The sequence below is a fragment of the Myotis nattereri genome (genome assembly GCF_964212035.1).
Source record: "Myotis nattereri genome assembly, chromosome: 7".
Lineage (NCBI taxonomy): Eukaryota > Metazoa > Chordata > Mammalia > Chiroptera > Vespertilionidae > Myotis > Myotis nattereri.
In genome coordinates, this window is record NC_138082.1 from 29,294,782 (window position 1) to 29,307,901 (window position 13,120).

At 41.0% G+C, this 13,120-nt stretch overlaps 1 protein-coding gene across 2 annotated transcripts in view; it reads right to left on the minus strand.

The window, feature by feature from the left end:
* PID1 (phosphotyrosine interaction domain containing 1) overlaps window positions 1–13,120 on the minus strand; it is a 194,883-nt gene that overhangs the window by 85,263 nt on the left and 96,500 nt on the right. The window contains exon 2 of one of the 2 annotated variants that reach the window (XM_081096336.1): window positions 11,342–11,488. The exons of the other annotated variant lie outside the window; for it this stretch is intronic. Coding sequence (XP_080952462.1) covers window positions 11,342–11,488 — 147 coding nt within the window. The remainder of the gene's footprint in view (window positions 1–11,341; window positions 11,489–13,120) is intronic. 2 annotated transcript variants of the gene reach the window in all.

Genomic DNA, 13,120 nt, shown 5'->3' on the forward strand with positions numbered 1-13,120 from the left:
TAATTCCCAGGGACAACATAATCATTACTAGTAGATAATGATTCAAGTGCTGAAGCCTAAAGATAAACCACTATGGGTAAATGAGCTAAGTGAAGAATCAATTTATCCTGCAAATTCAATGAAAATAACATTCTGATCCTTTCCTAGACTGGAATTTTCCATATTTCAGATAGTGCTGGTCTGAACATCTTCCTCTTCTAAAAACATGTATTGTGACCTATTGAACAAGAATTTAAAAAACTAAAAAAAAAAATTAAAAAATATAAAACACTTAAGTCTAAATATCCCAGCATTGAGAAAGTCTCTTGTTCTTCCTGCAAAGAAAATAGTTTTTTAAAAATTTAAAATGTTTTTATTGATTTTAGAGGGAGAGGGAGAAAGAGATAAAAACATTGATGAGAAAGAAATTTCTATTGATCAATTGTCTCCTGCATACTACCTATTGGGGATTGAACCCACAATCTGGGCATGTGCCTGACCAAGAATTGAACCGGTAACCTCTTGGTGCATGGGATGACATTCAACCAACTGAGGCACATTAGCCTGGACTGTAACAAAATCTTGATCTACAAATGTGGAGGTTGCCGTGGCTAATGAACCATCTTGGCTGTAATAACTGGCTGCTGGTTGTTAATAAATCTCAGTGCTTGGCCAAAGCTGGTGAGCTGCATCTCAGCTTGATGCCTTTAACATCCACAGGAGTGAACAGAATTTATTCCCTTATCTCTCCCATGATCTAGTAAGAAGGAGCAGGGTCACCGGAGGCTTGGTCCAGAAATGAAGAAAGCGCAATGGTAACACTGATTTTCACTCTGTTAAGAATATCACTCTGCCTAATGGGTCTAGGTTTTCTTGCCTACCTCCTGAAATCCAAGAGAGAAATGTGATCTAGATCTAAACATCTGACACCAGCCCATCACTTTCTCCCTCTTGAAACAACAGCACACATCAATGAATGACCCTGGCATGCTTTTCTGCAAAGCCAAGAAGCAGCCTCAATGTCTTTAGCACGGTTCTCTAGGTCTCTCGTCTCCAAAGTACACTATGTACACACCAGGAGGTATGCATAGAATCCCTCAGGTCAAGGATAGAATGCATTAGATTTTTTTAATCTACAGTTACCTTTATCTTCAAATAAATAAAGTCAGTATTATTTATGCTTAATATACAGACAGAATCTGGCACCCTCAGCCAGACCATATGTCCAATGATCAGTGTCACATGCAGAACTGGAAGTCTCCTAAGGATGGGAGTTCTATGGTGAAAAAGAAGTTGACAGGGACACCTGGTTCACGTGATTGCTCAGAGCATGACAGTTCATGTTTTCCCATCTGCATGGATTTATGGGTTATGCAATCTGGTTTCAATAAAACCCAGCTGAGATTCTTGCAAATAAATGACAGATCTAAGATGATAAAAAGCTTGTCACACAAATAGACAACAAGGAATGGTGGAGCCAGTACATCTTCTCCTGGCATATGATCCTTTCTACCTCATTTTGGGGTGAAAATTAATGATCCAATTGGATCTGAGAGGATCAATGAACAATACTGAAATTATCAGTATTGAAAGCCACTTGAAATTTTGTTTTAAATCCACTTTTTATTAAAGAGCCTTGCTTACACTACTGTTAATATGAAGCTCATTCTTCTAACATTTCCAGTTTATATATTTGAAATATGTATATATGTCAGTGTCCAGTACATAGATTTAAATTTTATATTAATAAATTTATAGTTATCAGGCATGTTTATTTTGTTTAAAAGAATGTGTACTTTAAAAATAAAAGACATATGATGTCACTAGAGGATTTTAGTGACCATGAAGGAATCAACTAATTTTTTCTTTGTTCTAATGGGTCTCCAAATTCCCTTCTTTGGCTCTTTTTCTCAGAAGAACTCTAGTGTACAAATGGCAGGATGAGTTACCACCCTCCCTGCTCTTTCCTCTTTTCTGAGAGGTGAACCTTGTTAAGAAGAAGAAATGAAATCAAGATTCTGTTGCGCAAACCAGGTTTTTGCTACAGGAAGGACTCCATTGTACCATCAGGAGAGAGATTTGTTTGTCATGTAATTTAACATGGAGAGCCTAAAGCCCTCTGCAGCTTCCCCTGCCCTGAGAGGCCAAGACGCTTATTGGATGGGGTTCAAGGCAGAGCCAAAGAGGGAAAGGACTTCAGGCAACCTCTGGAAGGAGAATGAGGAAGACAAAACAGAGAGAAGGGATTTTTATACAGAAGCCTGGTGGGCTCTGAACAAACTGGAGAGTTAGTTCTCTGATGAGAAAAGTAAGCACCTGTCTTGTACCTTCCCATGAACAGACTAACAGTAAAATGCCTTTACAGTAATGGACAGCACCTCTGGGCCCTAACAAATCGCAATAGGCCTAGCTAGATGATGACAGAGGAGAGTTCTAGCACTATTCATAAGTGTCACAGAAACAAGTTTTAAAGCGAACGAATTAATCTTTCAATGTGGGGTGAGGGGAATAATTTCAGTAGGCTCTTTAGCTACAAGGTAGCTTTCTTGTTTCCCAGGATAATAAAATCCATTTGTCCCCATTATTTCCTGAGTAAATTATTTTATGATTCCTGGATTTGGCTGGTGAAGACGGCTAGTGACTCACACATGCCAATCTGACTAATGTCTCATTTAGAGAACTCTACGCACAGAAGCCCAGACATCATTTTTCTTGCCAAGAAATGAATGTATAATATTTTCAATAAAAATAAAGAAATGAACAGTCAGCACACCAAGGCACACTCTGCACCTGTTGTCAGAGTTGTTTTTTATAATTTCTTGCTGGGTAGTCAGTCAGGAGTTAAAATTCTCAGAGATGTAATAAGAATAGCTATTCATATTTAAGAAAAATGTTTTTGACCTTTTTATGATCTGGGTTATTTATTGCCACTTTAACATCCATTCCTCATTTGCTACCATTTTGTCTATAGTTCATTGACCTTTCCATTTAGACTAAGGGGAGCTATATCTGAATAACAACAGTGTTTTACTTATACAGCTCTACTCTTGTGAAAAGTTCAGAGTATCCTATAAATATCTCTCTATACTTGAGTGTAAGTTAAGGATCACTGTTTCCATCTTGGATAAAGATTTAAAACAAGGAAAGTTCAAACAGCTAAAATTAGCAATTTACAGAGGGTCAAACAATTCAGAGAGGATTTCTGGATAAAGATGGCAAGTTGACCTTAAATATTATCTCTTCTCCAAGCCCCACTTAACTGATCATAATGGTCATTTTTTTTTAATTCACACCCGAGGACATGTTTTTCATTAATTTTAGAGAGAAGGGAGTGAGAGAGAAACATCAACGCCAGAGGGAAACATTGATTGGCTCCCTTTCTGGGTATGTGCCCTGACAAGGAGTCGAACCTGCCGTCTTTCAGTGTATGGGATGACACTCCAACTGAACCATACCAGGAAGGGAAGGGGCCGTAACAGTCATTTGTAAGTCATAAGCACAAAAGGACAAAATTAATGGAAGATAAAACATTAACAAAGATTTGAAACTTTAGAAAACCCAGTAAGTTCACACATCTAAGCCAATTTTATAGTGTTTTATAAAACATTATTTTTATCTGATCTCTCAGAGTCACATTTCTTATTTCTCAAATGGTTTCAAAATTGGGGAGAATGTGGGAATTTTACTTAAGGTTTCCTAAAACACCAAGAAATATGAGTCCCCAAACTGAAAAGATCTACCCTGTTCCAGCTGGATAGATTCAAGGGAAAATTCACAAGACACAGAAGTCAATGGGCAGTGCCTTTATGACTGTAAGTTGAAATTACTCCCAGTCTATCTTTCTATACCAGGCCAAACTTTCAAAAAAAAATGAGGGTAGAATTAAGAAAATTTTAGACATACAAAGACCACAATTTTTACTTCTTGAACATGTACTCCAGCCAAACAAAATGTTTTCTGAAATGTTCCATTTAGAATAGAGTTTCTTACAGATATCTTTCCAGGCAAACTTCTATCCAAAGGAAATATTTTTCTTTAATAATTACTTTTAAAAAGCAATTACAAAAATAGTGTTTGTTCATTGATGACAATTTAGGAAATGCAAAAAATAAGAAAACCAACAGTTTTACCCATAATCCCACTATCTATACATCACTTCTGTTCAGATTTTAGTGTGAGCCTTCTCTTACGAATGTTTGCATATATTTTAGTAATACTTTATTTTAAAAAAATAGGATTCTAGTAACATTTTTTCAACCTGATTTTTATTCATTTAATACATTATGAACATTTTCCACATTGGTATAATTTCTACAGCAGAATTTTTAATAACCACACGTTTTCCATAGTGTTATGGAGCAAAAATATTAGATCTCTTTTAGACATTTAGATTGTTTTCCAATTTTTCACTAACAAATCTTTGCTTCTCTCCTAGGTTTTTAAAGGGAGAAGTAGACTAAAGTAGGCAGTGACAACACAAATTTGGAAATACAGGAAGACTGTCTTTGACAGTAGTCCAAAGTTAGGCTTCAATGCTAAATCTGGTTCCCCAGAGGAAAATGATCATTTTCAGCTGCAGCCTTCACGCTGTGTGGGGCACTAAGAAATACACAGTTTGAAGGTGTCAGGGATCCCCAGATAATTCCTCAATGGGAAAAACAGCTCCACTACCCATCAACCAGGGGAAAGAGTGACCCTTTAAAGAAGTTAGCACTCTTACTCAACAAGCATTCAGCAGAATAATAATCTACATTCTCAATGCTTTTGTCAGATGAAATAAAGACACTCCCAGTAATTTAAAGATTTTTAGTCATCAAATAACGAAAGTTGAGCTCACAACGGATAAAGAACGTTGCTGAAGCCTAAGCCACCATGGCTCGCAATGGGAAGACGAAAGCACAGAATTCAAAGCCTTAACGGAGGACTCATGGCCAAGAAGTGTACATGATAAGCACAAATAAAATACCCTTCCCTGCAGTAGCATCAGTAGTCTTGTGTCTTGAACATAAATACTAAGGCCAATCCTAAAACCTTAATGCTGGGGCTTCATCTGTCCCTGGAGTAATATTCTTTTTCTCTGCTTGACTAGCTTGGTGACTAGAAGAGAGAGGAATGGGCTGAGGACAGTGTCAGTGCCTGGTGGGGAGGAAGGACTTAAACATGAGAGGTGGGTTCCAACTTCTTTATATGTAAGAGTGTGTGTGTGTGTGTGTGTGTGTGTGTGTGTGTGTGCGCACGCCTGTCTCACTCCTTCCTCTTTTCACCATCCATTCCAGAAATCTCCAAGTTCACACAGCAAAGGCGCCCTTGGGTTGTTGCCCACTGGTGCGCCCACAGACATCACAAAGTTTGTAAGCATGAGCTTAATACCGCTTCTGAAATCGTGCTTCTCTTTCTCTGTCCTCACCTTGAACGATGGGCTGGACTGAAAAGCCTGAAAAGGGGGCTCTGGGTTTCTCCAGTGCATGAGAGCACCCTCCGCACCCTAAACGTGGCACCTGACCTTTACTCATGACTGCCTGCACAGGGACTCTAGAGAGAGCAGCCTGTCCTCAACCTGAGGCTCATCTCATCTAGGCAATAACACCCTCCACAACATCAGGGGAGTGGGCTGGGGTTCCAACACTGCAGGAAAGGGTACCCTTTGCTCAGTGCCCTGAGGGCACTCTGCATTTTCCCTACTGCCACCGCTCTTCCTACTGGGTGGACTTGTCTCCTTCCAGGTCATGAAGCTGAGCTTTTCTGTAGTGGAAACTCTTTTGTGTCCCTTTAGCATCTCTTCCCTCTGGATTTGCAGATTTGAAAGCAAATACATTTCAATGATTTAAGTCAATTCAATTTGGGCTTTCTGTTATTTCAACCTAAAGCATCCAAACCCATTATGTTTGTGTCCCTGTCAACACCTGAACATTTTGAGGGTATACAATATATTCTTGTGGGCAAAGAAAGACATAAAAAAGAAAATTCGTGACAGAAGAGGGAAAAAGTAGGAGAAAGAATGTCAGCAAATTTATAAATTGACAAAGAACAAAAATTGCAGAAAATAAAAGCCTATCTCTTAACAGACATTAGCTCATCTCAACTTTTACCTTCCTAAATTTGTGAGACAAGCAGAGGTAATATGCTTTGATGTTTACAAAAGAAGTCTGAGACAGAATGAAGAGAAAATAAATGAGAAGTACCATCCACTCTGAATTTAGAGGAAAATAACCAATAAAGGCCAGGGTCCTTTATATATTATATAAATATATAACATGTATTCTGTCTTGACATCAAAATCAGAAACTTACTTTGCAGGAAAAAAGTATGTACAATTGGCACAATTGATTCATGCAATGCCCAAAGGACCTACAGCAAGGTAGGGCTGCAAAAATGCATTTGAAAAGCATGACAACATGATATAATTAATGTTTCTTCCTTCTGTTAATGGGTAAAAAACTGAGGCTTTGGATAAAATTAGAAAACATAACTGTATTTCTAATTAAATACATTCCTGATCAAATAAACACAAAGATGTAAGTATAGGCAATAGATACAAAAGATGCTAATTCTCAACATATTTGCATTCAAATCAGGAGCTCTTATTATAAGTGAGATTTCTGGAATTCACTTCTAAGCTGGCTGTTTAGCACATGCATGAAATGGTAGCATCTGAGGGTTGCCTGGCAAGCCTTCAGCTCAGAAACTTCTCTTCTCGTCCCATGAAACTGTAAACCAACCACATCCTCTCTGAGAGCTAAGGGACTACTACTGTCACTCCTGATTGCAAAGAATCTCAAAAAGAGTAATATAAAAATTGGTATGCTTTAACAATCATGAAGTTCTTCTTGGAAATTAGACTATTTTAAGGTTTCTACCCTTGCAAATGGGAAGAGGACAGCAGGGCCTAAGACAGGGATCCTCAGGATGCAAATCACCTGCCTCACTCAAGAGAAGGGGAGGTTTGGGAACCAGAGCATCATCCCAGGTAAGATCAGGCCCTAAGGCCCTTGCTTCAACATTAGCCCCCTGAGCAGCTGAGTAGCAAACCCATTTTAACCTTCCAAGTTCCAGCTAGCCCCCACATGCCATTCCCCATCCCAGCTCCCACCTAAGGATGTGTACACATTTACAACACTTACTAGTATATTGCCCTTATCACCCACCATCCTGTGCTTCAAGTCCCCAAGTTCACAGCAGGGTCCAAGCACCACTTCATGTAAATTCATGGCCGGCTTTTAAGTGCAAGCTCTGTTCCCATCACTAAGTGAAGTGTCTCATCAAAATCTCTGTAAAGAAGGTCCAGAAATCTGCCCCAGGGGTTTCTGATACACACGGGAGTCAGAATCTCTGGCAGTTTGGGGCGGCACACTCACCTTATTGCTCCTACTTGGCTGTTAGTTGCATGACCCACAACACCTACTTGGATTCCTTTCTCCATAAGCCCATGTACACAGTAGGTTTTCAATGACTATTAATTAAATAAGCATTTTCTAAGAAGCTGAGCTACCTAGGATTGCATTGTGCTGGGCAGGAGAAGGCAGGAATGACAAGCCATTGTTGCTGCAAAATCAGACACAACATCTCTGATACTGCAAAGGGCTCTTGCAAGGGTTCTGGTGGAAGTGTCTTAATGGGATGCAGTGGGCTGTGCAGTTAAAGAACTCCACCGCAAGGGGAAAAAAAGAGTGGCAGCAATAGAGAAAACACACAAAGCCCCAGCTGCCCACAACATGAATGGCCTGGCCAGGCAATGCCATCAGGACCCACGGAGAATACAGATCAGGGGAGGTGGGTAAGCAGAGAGGAGCCAGGACCTGGCCAGGGCTCACCATAACCCATTTTCAACTCCCCTTTCCTTTGCTTCTTCCTGCCTCTCTCCCTTCCCCAAACCTAAAGGTATGCAAGCAGGGATTGAGGGACCTTGGGCAAAAAGAGAGACCTAGCCCTGCATGAGGATGGAAGGTGCCGGCCCTGTACACGGGCCCTGCAGCTGGGCCCGGCTGCACCAAGCTCATTATTCCTGGCAGGCGTGAGCCCGAGAGAGAGGTCCTTGTGCAGCTGGCATTTCGTGAGCTAAGTTATTCGCAAGAACCAGAGAGGAAACACTACACTTTGTTCCAAGGGATGGTCAGAAACACTGGGGGAGGTCTGGAGATGCAAACAGAAATAGCACGGTTCCAAATCTAACCTTTTTTGTGTGTTTTGTTTTTTAACAAAAGAATATGACTCTGAACACAAATGCAACACTGTCCTTGAGAGTTAAAAGCTGTAGCTCCAATAGGTTTACAGTCCATTTAAATGTAGGAAGTGTATTATAGTACACAATTTGGACAATGATACATTGGAGGTTTACTGCCTTCAAATAAAATCATAAAGCTGGAAAGCAATTCAAGAGGTGTTGGCCCAGATCTCTGATTCAGGTTTACAATTCTCTATGCCTAGACGCCCCTCCTCAGGGTTTCTAAAGATGGAAAACTTGTCGCTTTTTTTCTAGCCCACGAGGATGTGTTTTTCACCTTGAAGGCAGAGTTTTTTTGTGTCCTGCCAAAATCATCGTGATTTCCCTTTCTCTACCAGCCCCACAACTACACCAGGGCATCCCTCACTCCCTGTGGCCTGTCTTCTGATCTATTGTTTTCAACATCCTTTTAGAGGTGAAATAAATGAGCATGACCTGAGGCAGTAACAGAAAATAAAATGATACCATGAAGCTTAAATCCTATACTCCTTCCCAGAAAAATGATGGCTTTTATTCTCCTACCAAATTTCTCTCTCTCTTAGAGAGTGTGTATCTGTGTGTGTGTGTGTGTGTGTGTGTGTGTGTGTGTGTGTGTGTGGATTGGATTGTTCCTATCTGGATTGGATTGTTAAATCTCCTTACTCTGTAACTGTATTTTCCCCCTCCCATTTAAATATAACCTAGACCTTATCAAACTAAACTCTTCTCCTTACACTCATCCCTACTGACTTCATCGTGCTTTTGAGGGACTATTTTCCCCAACTAGAACAGGATATAAAATGACTTAAGGAAATCTCTAAAGCATGTAAAACCCAATCTCATCACTTTTAACTTTAGTGAGTATTGTTACAATTCCTTTATATCATCAAGTCACCAACAGCACTGGATCCAATGTCACCTGTGGCCACTCTCTCCAGCTGAAAGGGAGTCTCTGGCAACTGCTCTGGGGAAGCTGGAAGTTCACCTTAGCACAGTTACCATCTGAAGTCACTCTTTAACCCAGAAGTGAAATCACTGAGTCCTAAGTTCCATTTTTAACTTTTTTTGAGGACCCTCCATACTGTTTTCCATAGTGGCTGCACTAATCTGCATTCCCACCAACAATGCACGATAAGAAAATGGTAGGAATATTAGTTGGCCATAAAAAGAATGAAATCTTACCATTTGTGAGAGTACTGGATGGACCTAGAGCAGTGATGGCGAACCTATGACACGCGTGTCAGAGGTGACACGCGAACTCATTTTTTTGGTTGATTTTTCTTTGTTAAATGGCATTTAAATATATAAAATAAATATCAAAAATATAAGTCTTGTTTTACTATGGTTGCAAATATCAAAAAATTTCTATATCTGACACAGCACCAGAGTTAAGTTAGGGTTTTTCAAAATGCTGACACGCCGAGCTCAAAAGGTTCGCCACCACTGACCTAGAGGGTATTATGTTCAGTGAAATAGTTTAGTCAGAGAAAGACAAATACCATATGATTTCATATAAGTGAATATGTGGAATCTAAAGAACAAAATAAATGAACAAACAAAATTAAAACAGACACAGATTCAGAGAATAGACTGACGGATGTCAGAGGGAGGGGGGCTGGGTGAAACAGGTGAAAGGATTGAGAACCACAGATTAGTAGTTACAAAATAGTCACGAGGTTGTAAAGTACAGCATAATATTATAATAATACTAGAGGCCCGGTGCATGAATTTGTGCACTGGTGAGGTCCAGCTGGCCTGCCCAATGGGGGCCACTCGGGGCGGGCCGACTGGGGTAAGAGGCCGTGGTCAGTTTGCCAGCCAGCCCAGCTTCTGATTGGGGTGGGGAGGGCCCGCTTGGGGGTGGAGCTGGCCAGGGCGAGGGCATTCCAGTCATTCTAACGTTTGGTCAGTTTGCATATTACCCTTTTATTATATAGGATTGTAACAACTATGTATGGTGTCAGGTGAGTACTGGAAATATTGGGGGGAACACATTGTAAAATATATGATTATCTAACCACTATGCTGTACCACCCCTCGCCACAACATTCTCATCTTCCCAGCCATCCTGGCCCCTTGCTCTCCATTCTAAAGCACACAAGACCATTTCCACTCTGAGAATCAGCACACTCTGTTCCTTCTGCCACAAAGATTCCTCCACAAATCCTTCAGACTGGCTGTGATGTTCCTTTACCTGTATTTCCTCCTCCCTCCTCTTCCCAGGAGCAGTTAAGCCCCGTGAAAATGCTGTTGGGTGCTGGGCACTCCGCCCCCAGTGTCGGGCAGACAGTGAGCGCCCACTGAGTCCTTGTGGAGTGAATGGATATGTGGGAGGTTTTGTGCACATCACCATCACTCAAGATTGTGGGAGGCTCCAATGTGATCACTGCTGCAAGAACTGGGGAAGGGCCAGAAAACTCTGACAGGAACAGTCAATGGATCTTTGCTTCCCTAATGGGGAAAGCAGTAAGGAGCATATCTCCAAGGTTATAAAAGAAATCCACGTGCAAACAAGCATTCTCCTGCCCCTCAAAATTCAGAACAAATTTCTGATGACAAAATATGAGTAAAATATTTTCTTTGTTACCTCTACGCTGACTTCTATACTCATCCAAGTTACACACTTAATTTCCAGTTTTTTTTCCCCATGTTGGCATTATAGTTTACATAAACAAAACATGTGTTTAATGCATTCTCAGGCATGAATATTAGTATAAATTTTGAGAGCTGAAGCAAAACAAAAATGCAAAATTACCCCCACAGGACTCATAGAGTACAACTGTTGAGAAACTTGTTTTGTTCTTTGCTTGTTAAAATATGTATTATTCAGACAGAAAATACAAAGGGAGGAACTATCCTTATGGAAAGAGCTTTCTTGTGAAGTTCCCCAGGGCTATAAACAATATGGCAAGAACACTATGTTTTTTACCTATCCTTAAACTTAGGTCTTTAATGTTACCCTCAAATTATGAAGAGTGCTATATCCTTAAGAAAAATAAAGCAGGTTATGAATTCATACGACCATCACCCAATCAGCTTATTTTGTTAGTCATTTAACACTATCATTCTTTAAAACTGTTACCATTGCCAAGCAAGAGTCTTAAAGCTACATATCCTTTCCTCTGCCCGACACGAGGGCCTCGAGGGCCACGGGCCACATACCTTGCAGCCACTGTGAGTCCTGTTCTTCATCAGGGGCGTGGTGGTGCACAGCTCGATGGCCTCGGGCTCATGGAAGATGACAGCTGGGAGAGGCTCCTTTTTCAGTGTTAGGACATTCAGTTTAGACTTCAGCATGGTCTGAAAGTGCTGGAAAGCAGAAAGGGGAAAAAAACAACCAGCTACAGGTAAATCATGTGGAATAATATGTGGTGCCACTGTCCATAAAACCCAGTAGCAAAATCTTTGTTTCATTCTCTCCGTCTTAACAGAGGAGGCCAAGAGATGCTAGCAAAATGGAGGGGAAACACTGTCAGGACATTGCTGACGTGAAACTGTGGGAGACAGCCCGTCCTTCGGCAGACATCATGAGAATGCGGGGTGGTGGTAGTCACCCATGACCTTGCTCTGAGAGGGTCTTCCAAGGTGACATAGACAAAGGAAATCCTGGGGATGTAGTCCAGGCTGAATTTTCTAAAGAAGGGAAGATGTTCCAAAGGGGATGCTAGAAGAGCAGTTTGGGGGAAAGTTTGAAGATAATGGAAAAGGAAAAAAAAAAACTGATGATAAGAACACAAGACTGCTGCTCTCTGCCTCCGTTCTGCTCTGCCTGGGCTGTGGAACTCTGGGAAATGTACTACTTCCCCATGAACCCTTTTTCTGCTGTCTCAGGCCAGGAGTCTAAGGAAATATCCATTCTATGTGCAACTCCTGTTGGCACTAGTTCTGAAATAGGCACAGAATCCAAGCATATTTCATCACCACTATCTATACTCCCACTCCAGGCCCCATCTTTGTTTGGTAGCAGCTTCCAAACTGGTCCCACCACTTCCAGCCTTGCCCCTGTGCAGAGTGTAGCCACACAATAGCCAGTGGGATCCTTCTAGAACCGCACATAGGGGACAGTGTCCGAAGCACCTCATTACTTCAACATCTGAGTCACCCTCTCCAACTTCGCTCTCATTCTCAATGACCCATGTTTCTCTCCCAGACCACTTTGAAACCCCCAAACCCTACTCCCTCCATTGGACTGGGATCAATTAAGAACAAAGACAGAAACTTCTAGATTAGTATGAATATTCACAGTACATGTTTTAAAAATACAAATCAATACTCACCAGGAAACAAGGGCAAATCTGTCTCCCATTTAAAAACATGCCAGGCCTGGCAACTTTGTACTATCTTAAAAGGTGGCTGTATCAGTCAGGGTTAAGTCAGAGAGATACAACTAGTAGGAGATATATATTGAGATTTATGCAAGGAATTGGCTCATGCAATTGTAGGGGCTGGGTAGGCAAATGTCAAATCTTTAGGGGATGCTGTCAGGAAGGGTGGGCTGAACTCTCGGGCATGGACCAAAGCTGCCATCCAAGGGTAGCATTTCTTCTCCAGGGAAACCTCAGCTGACCTGCTAAGGTCTTTCGCTTGATTGAATCAAACCCACCCAGTTTATCTTGGAAGCCTCCCTTCCTTCAAATGACTATGGACTTTAATTATATCTGCAAAATGCCTTCACAGCAACGCCAAGATCGGTGTTTGATTGGATAACTAAGCATAGTAGCCTAGCCAAGGTGACACATAAAACTGACCATTAGCATGGCAAGTTTGTGTTCCAGTAGATACCATGCGGACTGGTAAACTGCTGTAAGCCCATGGGATATTCCATTGAACAAAACAGATTATGCTCCTATGGCATTCATACTCTAGTGGGAGATAACAGACAATGAACTAAAGTACATAAAGTTATAGTGGTGATGACATCACCATAAGACTACTATATCA